This window comes from Lingula anatina, chromosome 8 (assembly GCF_051362555.1).
Source record: "Lingula anatina isolate TDL-2025a chromosome 8, LinAna3.0, whole genome shotgun sequence".
NCBI classification, from domain to species: domain Eukaryota; kingdom Metazoa; phylum Brachiopoda; class Lingulata; order Lingulida; family Lingulidae; genus Lingula; species Lingula anatina.
In genome coordinates this window covers 9,791,695-9,814,466 of record NC_141774.1, presented here as the reverse complement: position 1 = coordinate 9,814,466, position 22,772 = coordinate 9,791,695, and the positions used below count along the sequence as shown (strand labels likewise).

Genomic DNA, 22,772 nt, shown 5'->3' with positions numbered 1-22,772 from the left:
ATTACTTCCAAACACAGTTTAGTTGTTTTATACATTTACTTCTACCTTTTGCTGTTTCAGAAGTAATTGTTAAATAAAAAAAAAAAATGCCGTCTATCTTACTAAATGCTACTGAATTTCTTTGAACTTCTTATTTTTACAAAAGTATTTTCTTATATTTCTTTGCTGTTTGGTCCCTGTAATCGTCTAGCTTTAATTACAAGTTTTTGTTTTCTCAGACCTAGGCTTCGTTCACATGCAATGTCTATTTTCTAATTTCTATTTTCTATTTGCGCTATCTTATGATCACGGTCTGTGTCCTGAATATCCCGCCGCGTAATTACTGGCAGCGCGAGCCAGTTACTTATAGTAACTTATAGTAACTGGCTCGCGCTGCCAGTAATTACGCCGCGGGATATTCAGGCCACAGACCGTGATCATAAGACATACCGCAAATAGAAAATAGAATTTAGAAAATAGACATTGCATGTGAACGAAGCCTTAGTGCATCAAAGTAAAACAAACCAGATTTCCACTGCTGACGTTACCGGTATGTCCTTCACTGAAAAATAAGTAGTTGCTAGGAAACCAACTCTAAAAAACAAGTGGTTGCTAGGAAACCAGCTGTCACTACACTTTATCAAAGTGTGCCAGAATACCCCAGTGGTCGCTAGGGAACCTCCTACATCCTGGTATTCTCTCAAGTCCTGTCAACTCAAAGTAAACTGGCTTCAGTTGCGTCCTTGGAGTGCTGTGTCTGATGTACAAACGGTCAAATCGACATTTTGGTCTAAAGCGTGCTTGCCATTCCAAGTTGTCATTGCGTGTAAGGTCCCAGGTGAAAGCGGCTTCTTTACGTTTTCCTGTGACCTCCCAGAGGTCATATATGTTGTCAGGGAGACCGCCAATGGCAGCAAGCTGGGGAATAAACAAATGCATACGTTTTCACATTCAGGCTTTTCTAACAAAAAAAAAAAAAAAAAACTCCCAATTGAACAGTAAAAGTACTGCTGGTTTTCAAAATTTGCTATAAAGCATTTAAATATTTTAAATAAAATACCATTTTAAATTAGTAAAAAATATTATTTAAACAAACTAAAGAGAACCCGTTTTCATTCGTGTATTATTACTGTTAAGTTTTCAACTTGAAAATTTATGGACTAACAAATATTACAAACTAAAATATATGTCTCACTTTTGCCCAAATGAGAAATGCTCTCTATTACTAGAACATATAGTATAAGGGGTTTGAACTCCTAGACAGGAAACATAAAGAAATTCTCCCATTTTGACTCTTTAACACACAAAATACTTCAAATAATATGTGCAAGGAGTAACTACATTATCTTGGCTTGCTTCATCACAAATGTGTCCTTAAAATATAGCACATGTGCTGAGCTTTTGATCTGCCTTGATTTAGCGAGCCATTGGATGCTCACAAAAATCAAGACATCCTGCTTTGGTGTTCAACCTCTTTCAGGGGCGGACGGAGACCGTCCTCTGGGTCTTCCGGAAGACAGTCAGAATTTTTCAAGTTACAGTGACCAGCATGTAATTATCTCTGTCAGAAGATGGCCAAAAATGGAGGATGGATCACCAAAGATAATTTGAAAGACTGTCACAGACTTGCGTCTAGGTTTTAAAAAAATTTGAACATTTATTATAGGACCCAACGCCAATTTTATTGAAGATCTTGAAGAATCTCAGGAACCATCAAAATTGAATTACAAAACTCAGAATACTGCGTTTCTGCAGAAAAAGCTCAAGTCTGCTGTCAGAAAATATCTCTGGATCTGCCCCTGCCCTATAGCTAGCTTGTATGATATGTACCTCTGGGTCACGTAAGTTCAAGTCTCCACCAAACACTACAGTCCTGCTGCCCTCTGCCTCAGTGACAGCCCTAAGAGCTGCAGTAAGTTGTCTCTTTCTCTCTTCAGCATGATCTTTGGTGGACTCCAGGTGACTGGTGATCAGTGTCATTGGAATGCCTTTCACTTCTGCCTGAAATTATATTATATTATAAAGGTTTGCTTGAAGTGCTGCTATATTTTAATTTTGGTGTCAGCTATTTCTCTCTCTCTCTTTCAAAAATGCTGTTTATTGTGGAGTTTTTTTTTCTGTTTTTATTCACTATTTTATTTCATCTCTTCATCTTTTTCAAACATGCTTACACATGCACAAAATCTTCACGCACAAATATCAAAAACACACGCAAACATATAATGACATGTACCAAACATGTAGACAAACATGCTTGTGCACACACACATACACACACACACACACACACACACACACACACACAGGGGAGGATCCAGAGATGTTTTCTGACAGTCTTCCAAAATAGTTTCTGACAGCCTTCCAAATGATCTTTGTTGCTCCAGCCTCCATTTTTGACTGTCTTACGACAGAAAAATAAAAAAATAGATACCTGTCAATGAAAACTTGAAAATCTGACTGTCTTCCAGAAGACCAAGAAGACGGCATAAATCCGCCCCTGCACACACACACACACACACACACACACACACACACACACACATGCGTGCATGTACACTGAACAAACCTGTGCACTCTGCAGTGCCCTCCCCATCCTACTAGTGTAGAAAGGAACCACTTTGGTCTCTGTACATTTCACTGTCTGTTTCTTCAGCAACATGGCTGTGTAGTAAGCATCACTGGCTGCTTGGAACCGTTCGTAGCTGGGACCACAGTGCTTGTCAAAGATGTCTGACATTTCAGTGACAAACTCTTGAAGGAATACTACATCGGGGGTCTCCCTGCAACAAGGATTTAAACTATCATTTCACTATTTATTTATCAGCCAGTTTATCCATATAAAATTATATCACGTAAAATATGACTTCTGGTCCAATTGAATTTATTCCTTAATTCATTAATCTATCTGTCAAATATTATTTATGAAGCTACACTGTATCAGTTCATGCTTATTCATTTTTTCATAGTAAGTGCATGCATTTTTTTACAATGACAGTGATTTACCATTGACATTACAGAATAACACCCCTCCCCTGGCATTGAGCAGAATGCAGACAATTAAGCTGGTGGTTATATGAGCACATCAGAAACTAGGAGACGTGTTAATCAGTTAATCTCGTTGCATTCAATAACAGTGCCTGAGAAGCTGTATCAATCTACGTAGAACAATTATACCTTCATAGGGAAAGAGATCTGATAATTTCAAAATATTTTTTATTGGAGTACTCTTTGGTATATCTATAGAAATATTTATACAGGAGACTTGTGAAATGGCACCAGCTAGGATGGCATACCTCATAATATTTTCACAGACAGCTTTGGCCCTGGTTCTGATATTTCCCATGTCCAGTCCATCAATGTTCCAAGATAAGATCCTTATTCTGTGAGGCTCAGGGTCCATGCTGAAGAACGATTAAAAAAAGTTGGCTCTTTTCTTTTAAGTCTGAAATATTTTGATACTGAATTTAAAATCATCACCTAGGGTTTTTTGTTGTTTTTTTTAAATCCAGTGGTAGCTGAACATGTCATATAGGGATTCATTACTAGAGGGTGGGGAATACTCCCCCCCCCCCCGCCAAATCACCACTCACCAAGATTAAAACAACTCAGTCGCCAATCACCAAGGTCTTTGACCAACATTACTGTAAAGCTAATGCTATATTTTCACAAATCATGCTCATTTAGAAGGTGAATAGCCAATAATGCCTACGAATATAAACCAACCATGCAGATCAATGAAGTCCCTAAATCACACTTCACACTAGATTTTGGTCCCTAAAAATGCATCATGATCATAAAACAAGGCAAATCATGTGGAACACAAAAGGTATTCCCTACCGTCTTTTTACACACTTTAAAAAGTCTTCATAACACAACTTAATTCTTCCTTATTTGGGATCAATCTGCATATACTGGTTATACAAACATTTACCTTGGAAGAGATGGACTCTGTGGTGTCATCACAGTAGATGCCGAACTTCCAGTACTCTTACTACCAGCTGCTTCAAAGTCATTCTCCTCAAAGAAAGCATTCACTGCTCTCTGAAAACAAAGCTAAGTAGATTCACAGATGCTAGTACCTACTAGTACTGTAACAATCAAGAAGTGAAATACAATGGGCGACTGGAGCTTTGAAAGTTTCAATACTTGTTAAATTCATAATACAAACCAACTGAAAAAATCATTTAGTGTTAATTAACAATTCAATATTGGGACAGTGAACACTAACACAAATTATAATATAATTTCACAACCTTTCTTGTACACCAGAAAATTGCTCATGTCGCAAAATTTCATGTGCAAATTAACATTTTATGTCCATAACTCACCTAACTTAATCGCCATCATTTTGTACCAGGCCAGGGTAACAGCAGAAATAAGGCCAATAACCAATACTATACCTGCAAGTCCCAGTCCCTGTCTTGAAGATAAAACATCGCCAACGCCGTGTCCGTGTTTGTGAGAGCTGCAAACTCCTTGGAACGCCGATCACATTCCTGGGCAGATGGTAAGTTGCTCTCGTCTTCCGAGTCGCTCATTTTGCTGCAAAAATTGACTGACACTCTCCGAGCATACGGGAAAACAAGTTTATTGAGGGCAACTGAGAAAAGACTTTTCAGAGCCAGTTTTATTGACCTTGGCCTTGCGCGAAACCGAGGCTCAACGATGTTCCATATTTTTTGGGGAAAGACAGGAGGAGAGATTAGTTTTACTTAAAATTTTCTATTTAGTTTTCTGAATTGTGTATCAAAACATGCAAGTTTAAAAAAAGTTAATTCATTTTATTGTTTGCATTAGACATGTCTAACTGAGAGGATGTTTGACTTTCTAAGATATAAATAAGTGGGGTTTTATTTATAAACGGAAGTAGGGACGAAAGCGAGGCTGCGTACACACGTGGAAACAAAACATTAATCGAGAAGAAGAGAAGCTGTAGACGTCAGATTTACCGCAACTTTATCACAGACAATGGTGCGCAAGCAAGCAAATGATCCCAGGCAGACGAAGAAAATTTCGGAAGGAACGTCGGGGGAGGAAAAAGACGCTCCAAGTGATGGAGCTGGGGATGCTAAGCCGAAGGTACATTGTACAGGGAAGTGACGGTGTTAACCGTAATTATTGAGTTTAATTTATAACCTCGTGGGTTTAAGACCACAGTAACCAATTTTAGGGAGATAAGCCCCTCACCCACTCTTGAGTATTCTCTTGCATGTTACTAAGACTTTTTACTCTATTTTTTAGTGTTTTTATACCATTACAATTGCTCTTAATATATGTTTGCTATTCCGGGTATGCAATATAGTTGAGTGTTTGTACCTTGAATGTAAAAGTTGTCCATAAGTAAAGGTTCTCTATTCTCAATAGATATTGGTATTATATTTTCATAGCATATCTATATCTTTGACACCATGCAGTGAAATTAGTCTATATTTTCAACAGAGAATGAACAGGTATATTTTTATAATTACAGCCTGCAAAGGATGGCAAAAAGAAGAAAAAAGAGAACAAAGAAGGCAATGTAATGCAGGCGGACACAAAGACGTTCAGATCCACGCTGGTGGGAAGCCTGAAGTACATCTTGTTGATCATCATTCTGCCTCCTTTTTTGAACTACACAGCCTTAGTCAGGGAAGGGTCTTATCTGAAGCCTGAAGTTGGTAATAATAAGTGATGTCAGTGATCACATAAAATATATATTATGTGTTACCTGATATGTGGCAGCAAGACATGGATTTCTGCAAAACAACTTAACAGCAATTACATACTTGAAACAATACCAGCATTACATTTTTTTTAACATAGTTATCAATGTATGTAAATAAACTGTCCTACTGAAACATGTCAATACCACACTAGTCCTAAATTGAAATTTTTGGAGAAACAAATGAAAAAGGGGGGGGTATTTTAATTTCAATATTTTATTTACTTGGAATTCCAAAGACCCAGAATATTGGCTGGTTTCCCAACCATGCAATTATAGGAATGAATGATTTTTTTACAAAAAATTTTTTTTTCATTTTTTCAACCTTGTCCTTTCCAGGTGAGCTGTATGATATAGGCTTTGGACAGAAGATGTACCTGGGATGTATGGGTAGTGGATCTCCAACAGGTGATATATTTTTTATTCAGTTTTCATTTAGTTTAAATTTAAATATTTTGTGTCATTTCATGTACAGTCAGCATTCCACCTATAGGAAAATATCTGCCTTTTGGACATTTGTCTTACAAGGATGAATTTGTATATATCTTTGTTTATTATTATTATTATTATTATTATTATTATTATTATTCCAGTGATCCTAGATGCCCCCACTGGGATGACCTCAGATGTTTGGAGTTTGGTACTGCCTCTCATTGCCAAGGAAACAAGAGTAAGATCACACAGATAATACAGAGTACTGGTTCATGTGTAGTTATTTTTTAAAAGTTACAGTAGAAATACCCTCTACCAGGGCTGCAGATATTATAGGCACATTTTCCACCAGCCAGAGTTAGCAAATTGACCATATTTAGTCAGAGACATTTATGATCTGTGAATATTAGTGAAAAATCAATCAGTGGACCTTGTAGAGGGTACATTAGAAATAGGCTGGAATCCTTTGAGTGTTCATATTTAAAAGTGCTTGTATATGTGTTTGTGCAAATACATATATGTTTTGTCATAAGCAATATACTGGTAGAGTTAATGATGGTAATAATCAAGTTTTCTTAGATCAAGATTTAAATGTAAATCTGTTTTTTTGTTTTTGTTTCCAGGTTTGTGTATATGACAGAGCAGGTTTAGGATATAGTGACAGGCCATATAAAGTGAGTTTATTTTATTTATTACTTCAAACTTTAAAATTGAAATTTAAAAACAAAGAAAAAACTTAATGCTTTAAATGGTTGTAATTTCATTTAATTCCAGTTTGATATTCCTCTTTCAGAATTACAGTAAAGAGGAAGGAGACAAAGCAGATGATCAAAAGAACTTAAGAGACAGGTGGCAGGAATTCACTCTGGAAAGGTGGCTCTTCCATCTTTGAAAAATTCTCTGAAATTTTAATATTTTATGCATATTGGTTGTTAATCTGACTGTTAGCTTGGAGATCTTAATGTAAATTTGTCTCATTAGTGTGAACAGGGCATTATTTACAGTACAAAATTTAAAGAAAAATTTAAAACTTTTTTCCAAAGTTTTCAGTTTTACCTTTTTTATTCAGATATGATAACTTTATATGTTATGTTTGTAAGGATTCAAATCTTCCAGAAAAAAAACAACTTCACTAAAACTAATTTTAAGTGTAAAATTTGTTCTAGTCACGTAAAGTTGATCATATTAATTTCAATAAATATCAAAGAGTGTTCCTTATCATTTATTCAAATTAGTAGTTAATTTGAGTTATGTGGCAATGGGTCATGAAGAGTCAACTATATTCTGATTGTACGGTTGTACTATTTAACAAAATAACTTTTCTTTCTTTTGAATGTTATATAAGAAGTATGTGGCATTTATCTAAACTTTAGAAAAAATTTATTTATTTATTTATTTATTTATTTATTTATTTATGGACAAGTTATGCAGTTTACTGTATATATTTATACCCATATTTGTAAAATGTTTTATTACTTTTCTAGAATGATAGATGATCTCCATAGATTGTTATCACTGGCCAGTCAACAGCCAAAGCCCCTCATTTTGGTGGGGTCAGAGCTGGGGGGTCTTATAGCCAGGGGTTATACACAGTTATATGAAAAGTGAGTGGCTTTTATCTGAACCTTATTTTTTTCTTCCTTCTTTCTCTTCCTTCCTTCCTTCTTTTCATCTTTCCTTCTTTCCTTTCTTTTTTTCTTTCTGAATTACTATAGCGGATGGATAGCTTTTTATAGTCACAAAGTTGCACCAGGCATGCAAAAACACTGATGAAAAATCGTGATTGCCCAGCAAAACATTACCGTTTCATTTTACCCCCCCCCCCTCCCTTTTGCCATATTCTGACAACATATCCACATATTTTGTCTCCAAAAATGTGCTTCAGCTTCAGTATTTCCAGTTACAAGCAGTGTTTGCCTCTTAGGAAAATTAGTTGCTGGACCAAAAGTTCAGCCATCTCAAAAGGTAGCTAGCTCGAATGTCTGCCGGGTGGGAAAACTTCTCAGCCCGTTCTGAAAGTTGTCGGCCCCGGGCAGATGATCCAGCGTTAATTTCTAACACTGGTTACAAGTATATTTTCGATTTATTTGATCATTTCAGTGAGGTAGCCCATGTTGTTCTGGTGGACCCCCTGGTGGAGGATTTATTCCAGCAAGATGAGGGTGTCTGGGCACAGTTCTGGTAAGTAGTGGCTGGAGTGGTGTTTTTATGACCAGTGGGCAGTGCTTGGAGCTGGACACACGCACTGTTGACCACCCTTTAATTACCAGCCCAGACACCTTTACTATGTTAAATTATAAGTAGTTAGCAGTAGTAGCTGGAGGAGGCTTTTTCTGTAGGCAGTAACCTGGCAGTCTTCTTGGTGTTAGACTTGCAGAAGATAGATTACAACAAAAATACATTAATTTTGAAAACAAAAGGTATTGATTTTAATTTATTTAATATGCATGTTGATTTTTAAATTTATTTTTTATTTATTTATTATTATTATTTTTTTAAGTTTGCAGTAATGAATGTGTCTCTGGTGCACTAATAAATGAGTTTACTAATAAAAAGAAGACATCATCCTTATGATGTTGTGTTTTGGTTCCTGTCAATTCTCATTTTGAATAACTTGCGTGTGCGTGTGTTGTTCTTTTTAGGTTTGGACAACTTATTCCTTCATACCAGAGCTTACAGCTGACAGCAGCCATGGGCTTGACAAGACTGGCTCTTCTGACTGGCTACATGGAACAGCCAATTAACAGCCAGCTTGTGTCAGAGGAGGTGGTGAAGAGACAGGTAGAAAGATGTCGCCATTGAAACATACATTTTGGGGCATAATTTCAGCTTAAATATTACTGGCTTAGTGTATGATTTTGATCAACAATGCCATGAATTTTCGAATATAATTTTGTTATCATTGATATGATAAATAAGATCTGAACTACCAAACCAACAACATCAAAAATTATGAATTGAAATCCTAACTGAAGAAAATTGGTATTACTATTAGTAGAAAAATGTTTTAGGAGCTCCAGTCTTAATGTGTTTTTTAATAGTCCTTCGAATATTGGTATTCACTATTTAAATTTTTTTGATTAGTGTTCTTTTGATTGTTATGGCAAAATGTTCATTAGCGAGCAGCATTTACAAGTATCACATTTTTTTAGATCATAAAAAAATTATATAAATGTGCATCAAAACAATTTTTTTCAGAAATATGTCCTTTGTCATCCACGTCACCTAAGCTCTGTAGTTGACGAACATTTCTTCATCAATGACACCTTTTCCCAGATCAAAACCCTGTATTTACTAAAGCCTTTCCCCCAGAATGTCTCTGTGACAGTGATCACTGGAAATTATTACGATGAACAACTTCCAAGTTCATTAAATAAGGTATTGGAATTATATAAATTATTATTATGCTAAATTATAATTTTGTTGATATTATGAGTAATTATTGTCAATCAAGTAATACATAACAAGTGATTCTAACTTCAGATACACATTTTAAGAACTGTCAATGTAGATGCTGACAAAAGTTATTATTATATACTAAATTATACTGATAATGCAAATAAATTACTACCGTAACATCTCATTTAGTGAATTTTGGCAAAATTGAAGAAAAAAAGTTTTACATAACAAGGCATTTATATTAAAAAGGACTTATTACATTACTTCTAACTTAGTATATAAACTGATACACACCTAATAATTTTGAAAGTTAGTTTTGAGACTTCCTCTTAGCAATTAATTTCGAATTTTCAGGCCTGGGCCAAGTCACAAGAAAACTTAATCTCCCGCCTTCATCCTGGCTGTAAACATATAGTGATCAATGGCGCTGACCACAAGAAGCTGTACACTGCCCATCTGGCCGTAGTGGACCCTGTCCTGAGACTGGTCAGACAGTGGAAGACCAAACACAAGGTCCACCAGGCGTGACTAGAGGTGACCAATTGGGCCAAGACGATGTAAAATGGGACATCAGGGAGTGGACGGAATGTTTTGTACTTTTATACTGGGTTTGTTGATTGTAGAATGATCTCTGACAAATGTGGCTATTTAAGATGACTTTAAGGCTTTAAGGTGACTGATTTTCAGCCACCTGGGCTTAAGCCAATAATTGAGTAAGAATCCTGCTTTTGAAACACAAATATGTGAACGAGTAGATAAAAATGCAGACCTTTGCAATGGGTCTTTCGTTCGTCAGAGGCGAAATTGGCCATAAGCAGTTGGCTGGCCAAATTTAGTCTTCAACAAACTCCAGGCCTTAGTACCCAAGAGATGTAATAATATTTCTGAAGACAAAGAAAAGTGCCAAAGATTATATATTAAAGAAATTATAAGAACTTCACTCAGTCATGCTCTTACTTGATCACAAACTTTTATTCTTCGTATGTACAATTAGGCCATATTAAGTCTTGGCCAAAATTTACATTATTCATATTACATAATACTTATTTTTTCACAAATGTATTTGCAGCTACTTACCAACATTTCAACCATTTTTGCTGCGACATAATGATATAATATATAATTTATATCTTAAGATTCACATAATACTTTATGGGTAAGATTATAAAGACGATGTGACATGATTTTAGCTCTTCTTTTCTTTGAATTACATCACCATATAGAAAAACACGGCCATTTCCTTCATTTCAATTCAATTAAAAGTTCATTTTCCAATTCGAAGCAACAGACATAGGCAGGCTTCACAAAAGCTCTTTAAATTCTTAAAATTTAGGTTTTAAAAGAAGAAAAATGCAGGTTTTCTTCAATCTTGAATTAAAGCTAATGCCCTGTAACAAAGGGCTTAAGGCAGCTTAGAGAAAGAATTATGGTCCACTCTTTGGGACCATTCCCACAGATATTTGGATCGATCTATCTCCCTGGGGAGTCTCACTAAATTGCTTTCAAACTATCCTTAATTATCTTTACCCCTAGCTGATTCGGTAGGCGTGACAGACATTTAAGCCTCTTGAGTTAGGTCGGTCTAGATGGATCAATCCAAGTATGGGAACCCAGTCTATGTGTAATTAGAGTAGGCCAAAAATTTGTTCTCCAAGCTGACGTAAACCCAGAGTAATAAAGGGTTAAACTCAAAAAAGTTTTTAAGTTCTACCAATTATTTGGAGGCTGTGCTGTAAGTTGTAGTAGGTCTGTGGCAGGAAGGTTTTTTTGAAACTATTATATATTTTCAAAGACTCAACTCTTTTTATATTAAAATATAAAGAAACTTATCCGAGAAATATCAGTTAAGTTACAGAAGTGGTAGGGTTTTTCTTTTTTATGAACATTCTCTGCCCTTCTTTCTTCCACAGTATTTATTTGCCATAATCAACCATCATTTTGCCAAAAAAATCAGTTCTCAAACACAATATATGATATTTGTAAAGCAATATATGTTGTTTGTACTTGTTCTAGAACTGTTGAAGTGAAGGAACTGACCATCAGTTAAAATTATATGCTATGGTAACTATAAAGAGTCTTTACAGATAATAGAATCGGTATGATTTAAAATGGTGAAGATTTGTGCTAGCAGAAGAGCTAGCAGAAATTATTCCATTAACTAAGAACTGACACGTGTTAAGTGTAGTATAACACAAAGTATATTCATGGTAAGCTGAAGCTTGCCTTGTTAATTGCATTTAATGCATTTTATTAATGATATGCTGCTGTAGTTCTGGTATTGGCACATATAGGAGTAAAAGAAAACATTCTCTAAAAGCATTAAAATAACTAAAATTTAAGTAGATGAAATTGGATATTGCATATCCTAAAACATTCGTCATATTAACTTGAAGAGTAGCTGGTGATTTTCCGCTAACAAACTGGTTTATGTACAAGATGAAAAATATCAGTTCATTAGTTTATTTTTTATAAATCATCCTCAATAAAAAAAGAAAAAATCAGCATGTTTCTGGATACTTTGGTTAGAGTCCACATTTTTATCAGCGGCGTATCTTTATTTTGAGAGGGAAACACTTCCACCGCATCGAATATTTCATTGAATTAGAATGTACAGTATAAAATATCACAAAGATACTACAGGAAATCCCATCCTTTTCATGACAAAATCCCTTTTATCTAACACATCATCTACACTATCTTCTAAATGTCTAAAGGGCAGTGGAAACCATTATTTCTGCCAACTGTAGAAATATTCAGGTTGTAAAATTCATAGAAATCAAGGCTGTAGCCTGGAATTTTAGAAAGGGGGGGTCTTTTTCTGAAAAAGTGGACCTTCTACTGTAACTATGAAACCTTCATGTACCTAAATAAAATTTTACCCAGATGGGACCTTTTCCCAACAAAAAAGGTGTTCTTTTCAACCCCATGAACCCCCCCCCCCCTACTATGGGCCTGGAAAATGTTTATCAATTCAATTGATATCTGTACTGACAATAGATTAATGTACTGGCACAATACACATATTTATCATTGCAAATTTTGTCTTGATATTTGCAAAATTGAAGTGGTTTTAGTGTCTGCTTTTTCTCTCATAATAATATCGTTGATTAATTGGTCCCAGATAAAAAAACTGGTGAAAAAGTCCCAAACGAGTATACACCACTGAAATCAAAAATGATGCCATAGGATTTTTTAAAGTGTCCTTTGTATCAGTGTTACTAAATGATTTTAAGCAAATGCACAGCAAGCAAGTCTGCAAAAGAATTAGGCAAAAGAAATTTCATAATTGTTTCTACTGAAAAAACTTAAAAGCCACGTTAACAATATTTGCTTACGTCACATATTTCTTATATGCTTTCAAGTTAACCAATGTATCAAAATTGCGTCTGGCCTGCAAGCTAAGGTGGTTTTCACAGCCATAAGTGCACTTTTCTTTTTCACACCAGTTTGAGAGAGTTTAAAACAAGTTAAAAAGCTACATTTGAGAGTCAACTGAATGGAGCCCCTTGATTCAGCCTAAAGCCCGGTTAAAGCCTAGGTCCCAACTATGTTTTGGACGCACGTTTTTTTTAGGTTCCTTGCATCCGGCTAGAATGTAGCTAGATCGCAGGGAAGGAATCAAGTAATTGGTGAAAAATTTCTACGTGCTGTTTGCGTCCTCCAAAAGTCGTACGATGGATGTGCTCCTCACATACGAACTCTCACGTTTTCCCCATTTTTTTGGCCGTAGACCACACATAGCACAGGGGCGGATTTATGCCGTCTTCTGGGTCTTCCGGAAGACGGTCAGATTTTCAAGTTTACATTGACGGGTATCCAATTTTTTTCTGTCGGAAGACGGTCAAAAATGGAGGATGGATCAACAAAGATAAATTGGAAGACTGTCTGAAAATAATTCTGGATCCGCCCCTGTAGCGGCCCATACGTTGGGGTTGGGACCTAGGCTTTAATCAAATTACTTTTCATTGGTACACTGGTAGATTGCATGTGAAAGAGAGCATTCAGAACAACATCTGCGGACTAAGGCTCTATTCCCATAGATTTTAGATCGATCTATCCCCGCGGGGAGTCTCACTAGATTACTTTCAGATAATCCGACTTAAATGTCCGTCCCGCCTACTACAAGCTGTAAGGGGATAATTAACTTTCGTGTCCGCCCGGCTGACAGCTATTTAGCGTGAACCCCCAGGGAGTTAGGTCGATCTAAAGTAGGTCGATCTAATCTCTGGAAATGGGGTGTAACAGATCCATGAATAAATATGGCCAAAACATATTAAAGCAAAATGAACTAATCTGATGGTCTCCCCGCCCCAACATGTGACATCTAGCAATTAACCCTCGAAGCCATGAATTAATATGTTTGATGGCGTGTACAGAGGCAAGAAGACCATTAGTGGATTAGTTGGATATGCTTTTATGTGGGTTGACCATATTTGATCCCCGTATCTGTTAGTTTTCAGATCAACTTGTTCCGAGTGCCCTCAAAAAGAGAAGAACCTCAAACTGGAGTGAAGCAGAAAACTGTAGTTCTCTATGTGAAAATGGCCTTAGATATATACTGAATGTATAATTGTAACAATTATACATCCTGGGAGATCATAAATGGAGACATATTTGAATGATTTGGTACATCTTCAAAGCAACTGAGACACAAATTGTATTATCACCAAAAAAGACCTTTAAAGTACCACTGTTGTACTAAATATTAGATATGAAGCCAAACTTCAACAGGTTTTTACACTAATGCAAAAATGAAAAAAATCACAAACAGGAAATAAGCAAGATAACAGATATGTTGGTCTATTTGCTATACCACAGTGAGGTAATTTCCTACAATCTCTCGCTCACCAGGTGGCACTTCACACCTGTTGACAGGCAGGTAGCCATTATTATTTTTATTAACGTGCGTATGTCCATTCTTTCCATTACGATATGGCCCCCTTGTTGGGCTAGGCGTCTTCGATCTCGAACGTGCAATATACGTGGCACCCGTCCTCCCTGCCTCAGTGCGGTGTTTCTTATTATTCGAGTCTGTAAGAAACATGGACTCCTCCCGCTGCGGCTTTTTCAACATACAGAACATCCGCTTCACAGTTTTTCTGAAACGGGCACTAAAAAAATTGTACAAGACAAAATTCAACGCAGCATTAATTTCCACTAACAAGTTACTGAAATTCCCAAATATCTTTCTGTTTAGTATAACTCTGGGGGTGTTTTCTATAAAGCTGGAGACGAGGTATGAAATGGCACTGGGAAGTTGGCACACTAAAAACACTATAACCACCGTTATCAACATCACAGTTATACGCTGCTGTTCTGAATGTTGCTTCTCCTCCCTCTGACTGCCCCCTGAGAGCTCCTTCCGCATTTTGTTTGCTTTCCACACGCAGCGTATTAATAACGTGTTGAATATGATGAGTAAACTAAGAGGAAGGATCACGCACGATATCTGATTGAACCAGATGTAATATACGCTGTATCCATCAGTATCCTGTAAAGCTGTTCCCTGATATATCCGTGTTGGGTTTTTCTCGTACTCCCAAAATTCCGGCAGTGTGATGATAGTGACAAATATAAACACGCATAATATAATCCATCTGGCCCTCTGAGGTGTACACCATCGCTTTCCTTTCATTGGATGCCTAATTCCTATATAGCGTTCCACAGTGAATGTTACAGTAAGCCATACACTGGCATTACTAAAAATATCTGTGAGTGGCCGAATCCAGGCCATAGCTCGCCAGTATGTCCTCATGTCAGCTATCGGTAACTCTTGCCAATTTTTCATCGTGATTGTAAGCGCCAAGATGAGATATAAACTGTCACATGATGCAAGTGCTAAAAGGTAGTAATTGGTGGAAGATTTCATCCATTTTCTGCTGAGAACTATGATGTTCAGCACGTTGCCGATGACGCCGAATGTTACAACAATCGGCACAAATATTTCACAGACTATGAATCGGACCATGAGTAGCGTAGGGTCCTGGTTGATGTCGATGGTATCAGATGCTGATGAATTGCCTTCATTTTCGGTCTTGTTCCAAACAATTTCGTCCCACATCGTTGTACCAAAAGATATGTTGCTTTCCTTTTCAGAGACAAAGTCGCCATATGCTGTGTAATTCAACATATCGACAGACATTTTGGTTTATCAGAGACAGTTTCTTATGAATACAAACTCAGCTCAGTCTAGACAATGATAATATTGAATCAGAAGTACAAGTTGTGTCCATAATATGAGTTTTATATACTCTGTGGTATAAGATTTGATTCATATAATCAAATGTTCACATATTTTCAGATATTCTTCCACCTTTTTCTCTTAAGATCACTCTAAGTTTTAAGATCTCCTCTGTGGCAGCAAGTTGAGCTCCAGATCACAACTGAACACAATCAAAACAAACAGTCGTCTCCTCTACCGCAATCCATGTCCAGTCATGTCACAATATTAATTTTTGAGTGTAGCACAGAACTTAACATACAATCACTAAAAAGCTGCTTTAAAGAATCCAGTTTTAAACTCTCTCTGATATATCTCCTAGGACAGTGGCAAGTCTTCCTGAAGATCACTTAGATTGTTTATCAATAATCCTTGGATAAAGCGAGTTAATCCAAGTAGATTCCATACAGCCTTGCCGTTGTTCACAAATACACAGTTCAGGTACAGGTGTAGTGTATTAAATGCTGAGCTTTATTTTTCCCAGTCACATAACTGCCTGCTGTTTTCACATTATTAATACACACAGAGGATCCTTTCGTTGCTACTATTTTTTTTTTCTTCTTTTTGCTTACATTGGGTCCATAACTCTGCCTCCTTGGTATGTTTGTGCAAGAAAATTGTGTATTCTCTGGTTAAAAGACTCAGCTTGATTTTGCAATAGAGAATCCTGACTGTGAAGCCTCACTACTAATTTGTAGACACATGGTTCTCATCTAGAATGCCATTCCCAGTGATTTTTCTTCATGTAGAAAACTCCAGAAGTTTTGCATAAGGCAGCCTGTCCTCTGCCTTTTACTATGAGATATTTCAAAGAAAAGTGACTTACTCTTTGCTGTTGGCAGTATAATATGCTACAAAGAAAAAAAATTCAACAGCATCTTCATCTCCCAACAGAGCGGAAAAGTTCACAGTATCTATCTCTTAGGATGTGCTTTAGTTTTCTAAGGCCCTGGAGGCATTCTGATTCAATTTATAATGCATTTCTGTATTTCCACACTGGATACACAGCCCGACAATATGAACACTCTCCAAGCCAGGTGAACCCAGTTTGCTCCCAACGGTGTGACTGGCCTTGGCTTCTGCAGCAGATTAAGCAGTAATTATCCAAAATAGAGTGAATATTTATTGGAAATTCGCATGGATTTGATTGAATTATCCACTGAGACCACCTGTGATCTGTCTCTTAAGCACCGATCCCTCGGTTTCTCAACTCGGTTGCTGGTGTGAAGAAAATTCCGAATTGGAACTGCCCCTTCCCAGCTGACCTGGAAAATTGGAACTGCCTGTCAATAACATTACACTTGAAATGTCCAGAAGTTTTAATGTTTGTAAACTGCACACTTTGAACTTGAACTTTTTTGTCAGGAAGTTTGGATGGGAAAGGTTGTTCACATACATGTTCAGCAAGGAATGCAGAATCTTTTGATGTAAATCAGATATTTTAACCAAAACAGCAATAAATTGGCAAAACAACTGTGTAATTTGACATTTTTTCTATTTGAATTGAATTACCCCTTGCTAAAGGGAGATATTTTTACTCGATAACATAAGACCTATGGATGTGAAATTATGCAGCTTGAAATCCTTGTCTTTATTTAACTCCTTTTAAACTAGAGGATCAGAGAGGCGATACCGCCTCCGAATATTGTACCACCAGCTGGAGCAAGCGCATTCGTATAGACCCCCCCACATACACAAAATAAGGGACACAGCCACCAGTCTTATGCTTGACAAGCTATAAAAATGCAATCAACAAGAATTTTCAAAATACGCAAAAAATATATATAACTTAAAATGGTACAATCAAAGTTAAGTTAAGGTAGGTCAAAGGTCAATTTCAAGGTCATATTTAGATTGCCAGTATATGACTTCCTATTCAACTTCAATAGTAACTATGGACCTATCTCTGCCAGGTTTGGAGTTAAAAGAGAAAGAATTTAGCAGAGTTCAGTTCATGGTGAAAAGTAGGTCAAAGGTCAATTTTAAGGTCACATTTAGATTGCCAGTATATGACTTCCTATTCAACTTCAATAGTAACTATAGACCTATCTCTGCTAGTTTTGGAGATAAAAGGGAAGCAAAATTTCCAAAGTTCAGTTCATGGTGAAAAGTAGGTCAAAGGTCAATTTCAAGGTCACATTTAGATTGCCAGTATATGACTTCCTATTCAACTTCAATAGTAACTATGGACTTATCTCTGCCAGTTTTGGAGATATAAGGGACTAAATGTTATAATTTTGGAGTTACCATAATGTGCCATAAATTTCCTACGGAAAAAATTAATTAAAATAAAGAAAAGGTCATTTTGGAAAAAAAAAAATCTTGAAATGGGAGTTGCTCTGAAGTTCCAGATGTTCAAATTTGATGAAATAATGTCATTTTCGACCACAAGTTGCCTGCTTTGCCAAGCCTTATGTTTTATTTTTGTGGAGTTCAAAATTTATTATCCATTACCGTACTGCACATTTTGCTTTAACCACCAAAATGTACTTTTTGATACAGTGTAACTTTGGAGATAAAAGGGAAGCAAAATTTGCAAGGTTCAGTCCATGATGAAAAGTAGGTCAAAGGTCAATTTCAAGGTCACAGTAAGATTGCCAGTATATGACTTCCTATTCAAGTTCAATAGTAACTATGGACCTATCTCTGCCAGTTTTGGAGATAAAAGGGAACCAAAATTTGCAAAGTTCAATTCATGATAAAATGTAGGTCAAAGGTCAATTTCAAGGTCACATTTAGATTGCCAGTATATGACTTCCTATTCAACTTCAATAGTAACTATGGACCTATCTCTGCCAGTTTTGGAGATAAAAGGGAAGCAAAATTTGCAAAGTTCAGTTCATGGTGAAAAGGAGGTCAAAGGTAAATTTTAAGGTCACATTTAGATTGCTAGTATATGACTTCCTATTCAACTTCAATAGTAACTATGGACCTATCTCTGCTAGTTTTGGAGATAAAAGGGAAGCAAATTTTCCAAAGTTCAGTTCATGGTGGAAAGTAGGTCAAATGTCAATTTCAAGGCCACATTTAGATTGCCAGTATATGACTTCATATTCAAGTTCAATAGAAACTATGGACCTATCTCTGCCAGTTTTGGAGATAAAAGGGAGGCAAAATTTGCAAAGTTCAGTTCATGGTGAAAAGTAGGTCAAAGGTCAATTTCAAGGTCACAGTAAGATTGCCAGTACATGACTTCCTATTCAACTTCAATAGTAACTATGGACCTATCTCTGCTAGTTTTGGAGATAAAAGGGAAGCAAAATTTCCAAAGTTCAGTTCATGGTGAAAAGTAGGTCAAAGGTCAATTTAAAGGTCACATTTAGATTGCCAGTATATGACTTCCTATTCAACTTCAATAGTAACTATGGACCTATCTCTGCTAGTTTTGGAGATAAAAGGGAAGCAAAATTTCCAAAGTTCAGTTCATGGTGAAAAGTAGGTCAAAGGTAAATTTTAAGGTCACATTTAGATTGCTAGTATATGACTTCCTATTCAACTTCAATAGTAACTATGGACCTATCTCTGCCAGTTTTGGAAATAAAAGGGAAGCAAAATTTGCAAAGTTCAATTTATGGTGAAAAGTAGGTCAAAGGTCAATTTCAAGGTCACAGTAAGATTGCCAGTATATGACTTCCTATTCAACTTCAATAGTAACTATGGACCTATCTCTGCCAGTTTTGGAGCTATAAGGGACTAAATGTTATAATTTCGGAGTTACCTTAATGTGCAATAAATTTCCTACAGAAAAAATTAATTAAAATAAAGAAAAGGTCATTTTGGTCAAAATTCTTGAAATGGGAGGTGCTCTGAAGTTCCAGAAGTTCAAATTTGATGAAATAATGTCATTTTTGACCACAAGTTGTCTGCTTTGCCAAGCCTTATGTTTTATTTTTCCAGAGTTCAAAATTTATTATCCATTACCGTACTGCACATTTTGCTTTCACCACCAATATGGACTTTTTGATACAGCGTAACTCGAAAACCGTATGGAATACAAAAAAACGGAGACCACCTCCAGTGTTGGGCTTTACATGCTCTACAAAATGCAAAAAAGAATGGGTCTCTAGCATTAACGGTTCCCGAATTACAGACAGTTTTCAGTTTCGGTATCTTATGGCCGCTACACCCGTGAAAATGCACCGATTGACCCCAAATTCACACAGATGAAAGATGACCTGAAGGGTAATATTTTCCAATAATTTTATTGGTTAAGTCTGTGTGGTGTCTGAATAACAGCGCAAATTAATTTTTTTTCGTAAAAAAATTCATTTTTTTGAAAATTTTTGCCCGTTTGACCTTGAAATAAAGGTCAAAGGTCAAATCCAAGGGCATATTTGAAATCTACACATATGACTTTTGGAAAGCCGTCTGTAGAAATTTTTCCCATAATTCCTTCCGTAGGGTAGATAATTAGCATTTAATTTTGCCATTTTTGGACAAGGGTGCATTGCAATGAGTGCCACACCTAGACCCCAATACCGACAAAGCCCAAATTTTACGTGGAACGAGTTGAGATTATAGGTGACCTAAATCCAAGAGATGGGTATGGGGGCCCTTACCGTCTAGGAGGAGAAGCGGTAACGGTAACATGCCGGCGGAGCCGCAGGAGCCGGCGGAGCCGGCGGAACGGACCGGACGGGACTAAAACCATGTGTACCGCCAGCGCTAACGCTGGTGGTACAATTAATAGATCAATACAGATTATTCAACAATCAAAGACTTGTTTAGCTAAACATATCATACAACAAACTGGACTTGCAGCTACAAAAACAAAAACATGATCTCCACAAACAAAAACAACACAAAATATCAATTTTTTTCTCACCTGTGAGTTTGATACCAGATCAAAGAGTTACATGAACCTGGAATGTTCAGTTCACACTGAAGAAGGCTAGTACTATTTTTATTTCTTTAGTAATAGAATTGAGTTACCTGTAGTAGTCCAGAACTCTTCCCCACCTTTGACCCAGAAAATTGGACTTGCCACTACTCAAGTATCTGGCAGGTATATATAGTGTACTTCAACAACAGCAAGTAGAGTGTTCAACACTCCACAGGTTGTCTTTCTAGAGTTTATAATCACCAGCTCCTTGATTAAATCACTGGAAGAAGTTACACGCAGGATATGTTGCGGCTACTTATCTCCAAAAGGTCGCAATAGTTTTTTTTTTACTATTTGGATTTTAGGTCAGGGTGATTTGGAACTGCCTGTCAAAACTGACCTATATCTGACCCGTATACTTGAAAGCACCTGCTGTCCACAAGGATTACACAGCAATGCCTGGTAGCTCTGTTAGTGCCTGATAGCAATTAAGTCCCAGGTGTCTGGACGTCTCAGGTGGTAAATCTATCTGTTTCCAAGTCTCAGGTGGACGATTTGTAACTGGGTGTAACAGACCCTATCATCACCATAAAACGTTGGCAATTTGGCAACAGGATATGCCACGGATATAAAAACCAGTAATGTGAACCTTTTGTTGCACTGTGCGAGGGCACGTTTGTGTTAAAACCTTTTCTCTTCTCAAATTGCTGTTACATCTAGTACATTTTACAAACAATAGTCCCTTTTGTAGGAAATTTGATCTGGAATATCCACTGCAGTTGGTATCACTTGATGCAACAATAATTGTCGGAACAGATCTCCCCACAAATAAAGATAGCACACAGATTTATTCCCAGGTATCTTTTCGATGGTTTATGCTTTCACAGGCTGCCAACCAAAAATGTTAGTAAAGACTTCAGATAAGATAAGTGACTGGTACACCTGACAATGTGGAATCCTCACGTGTTTTCAGGAATCGACAGTTTCTAAAAATCAGCACCTGAGGTTGAAAACACTAGTAAAAACTTGTTCACTGTTTTCTCTGTGTTTGTCTTACATCATTAGACCTCTGTTTCATAATCTTCCACATGAAACATATCCCATAACATGTTTTGATAGTTCAAAGTTAAAAATATCCTTCTTTTCTTGTTTTTCAGCACATGACTTACAGTCCTCCGAGGCTAAGACTTTCTCTCTATGAAATTCTCCTCTCCCTTTTTTCTGTCTATCTCTCTTTTTCTGCTCTTTTTTTTTCCGGGTTAAAGACTTGGAATAATATTGAAACCCTCTGACTTATCCTCTCTTCTTTTTTCTTGTCTCAAGACTTTGCAGAAGGTTGAAAGATTCTCACTTCCTCGTTTGCTGTCTGACCAAGGGTTGATTGAGAGGCAGATAACATCAAAGCACCTTATATACCTTCATATGGGACTTTGGTGCTACCAATGATCTTCCTACGAAAACGTAGAGCCTAAAGTACTGTTGATTTCTACACCTGTAAAAAGAAATCATAGAAAATTCTTAGAACGGTACACATTTTACAGATGCCTATAGTAATCATATTAGTCTTATATAATTGTACACTCTCTTCCTCATGATGACTCAGTGTGGTGATAAATATATAATATTGGGCCACTTTAAAGTCATCCATTAGAAAAATACCTGGAAAAGGAGTAAGTGACATCAGCAAATTGTTTTTTTTTTTTACTTTAATGACTAATAAAAAAGAAGACTGAAATACAATTCCTGGAAAACTAATCAATAGATCATTAGATGGCTCCATACAATCACTAAGTTCTTAATCAATGATCATAAATTTTATACGGTTTTCAAAAATTCCTGGAAAGCTTTGATGTCATCTATCGCAAATCTAATGATTTTTATGACGAAAATATTCTCAAAAACTACCTGGAAAATGAGTGACATCATCGCAAACCCACTCACTGATAATACCGCATCTTTTACCCAATTATAAACCATAATGCAATTAACTTTTTGTAGAACTTCAATTTAACCTTCATACACACCTGCCTGCAGAGTAATAAAAAACGCTGTTATACCGTAATTTCTGAGAGCATTTAGAAGTGAGTAAGCCAATTTCAAAGAGAAATTATCTATGAAGCATGTCTGTTTTGGGTTGTAAACATACATTATCAGTACAAGGAGTCTATTAGGGGTGAGGGAGGGAGACAGCGCTCCTTCCTGGGCAATTTTTTTTATCA

The 22,772-nt window shown here is 36.5% G+C and overlaps 3 protein-coding genes across 15 annotated transcripts in view; 1 reads left to right on the top strand and 2 right to left on the bottom strand.

Moving 5' to 3' along the window:
• Positions 1 to 96: 96 nt before the first annotated feature.
• On the bottom strand, positions 97 to 4,643 carry LOC106162943 (tyrosyl-DNA phosphodiesterase 2). 2 transcript variants are annotated; one of them, XR_015330820.1, is made up of 7 exons: positions 4,380 to 4,640; positions 3,911 to 4,020; positions 3,273 to 3,380; positions 2,546 to 2,759; positions 1,810 to 1,980; positions 485 to 897; positions 97 to 224 (listed from the first exon to the last, which is right to left on the bottom strand). XR_015330820.1 is itself a non-coding variant. In XM_086994200.1 (7 exons), the coding sequence occupies exons 1-6, from the start codon at positions 4,515 to 4,517 to the stop codon at positions 610 to 612; spliced, it is 1,029 nt and encodes a 342-aa protein (XP_086850326.1). In that variant the 5' UTR covers positions 4,518 to 4,643; the 3' UTR covers positions 482 to 573; positions 606 to 609. The 2 variants fall into 2 exon arrangements, 1 of the variants encoding a protein (XP_086850326.1); XM_086994200.1 differs by lacking the exon at positions 97 to 224 and having other exon boundaries at positions 482 to 573; positions 606 to 897; positions 4,380 to 4,643.
• A 26-nt stretch (positions 4,644 to 4,669) lies between these two features.
• Positions 4,670 to 12,025, top strand: LOC106162942 (uncharacterized). The gene is made up of 11 exons (XM_013540386.2): positions 4,670 to 5,058; positions 5,450 to 5,636; positions 6,020 to 6,088; positions 6,274 to 6,350; positions 6,736 to 6,786; positions 6,906 to 6,985; positions 7,597 to 7,716; positions 8,213 to 8,293; positions 8,755 to 8,893; positions 9,311 to 9,490; positions 9,866 to 12,025. Exons 1-11 carry the CDS (start codon positions 4,948 to 4,950, stop codon positions 10,037 to 10,039), a joined length of 1,269 nt encoding a protein of 422 aa, XP_013395840.1. The 5' UTR covers positions 4,670 to 4,947; the 3' UTR covers positions 10,040 to 12,025.
• Positions 10,462 to 22,772, bottom strand: part of LOC106162945 (FMRFamide receptor) — a 125,154-nt gene continuing 112,843 nt past the window's right edge. For 11 of the 12 annotated variants that reach the window (XM_086994194.1, XM_086994191.1, XM_086994196.1 and 8 more), the window contains 2 exons: positions 20,664 to 22,045; positions 10,462 to 16,996 (listed from right to left, as the gene is read on the bottom strand). In XM_086994194.1, the coding sequence (XP_086850320.1) occupies positions 14,319 to 15,653 (1,335 nt within the window). In that variant the 5' untranslated portion in view covers positions 15,654 to 16,996; positions 20,664 to 22,045 and the 3' untranslated portion in view covers positions 10,462 to 14,318. Of the gene's footprint in view, positions 16,997 to 20,556; positions 22,046 to 22,772 lie in introns of all 12 variants that reach the window. The other variant, XM_086994195.1, reaches the window with a different exon arrangement.

Coding starts and splice junctions, on each gene's coding strand:
- LOC106162943 (XM_086994200.1), bottom strand. CDS start 4,517: ATGAGCGACTCGGAAGACGAGAGCAACTTACCATCTGCCCAGGAATGT. Junction 4,021..4,379: donor ACAGGGACTGGGACTTGCAG/GTATAGTATTGG, acceptor CTTTGTTTTCAG/AGAGCAGTGAATGCTTTCTT. Junction 2,760..3,272: donor GTCTGTGAAAATATTATGAG/GTATGCCATCCT, acceptor TCCTTGTTGCAG/GGAGACCCCCGATGTAGTAT.
- LOC106162942 (XM_013540386.2), top strand. CDS start 4,948: ATGGTGCGCAAGCAAGCAAATGATCCCAGGCAGACGAAGAAAATTTCG. Junction 6,787..6,905: donor ATAGTGACAGGCCATATAAA/GTGAGTTTATTT, acceptor TTCCTCTTTCAG/AATTACAGTAAAGAGGAAGG. Junction 8,894..9,310: donor AGGAGGTGGTGAAGAGACAG/GTAGAAAGATGT, acceptor AATTTTTTTCAG/AAATATGTCCTTTGTCATCC.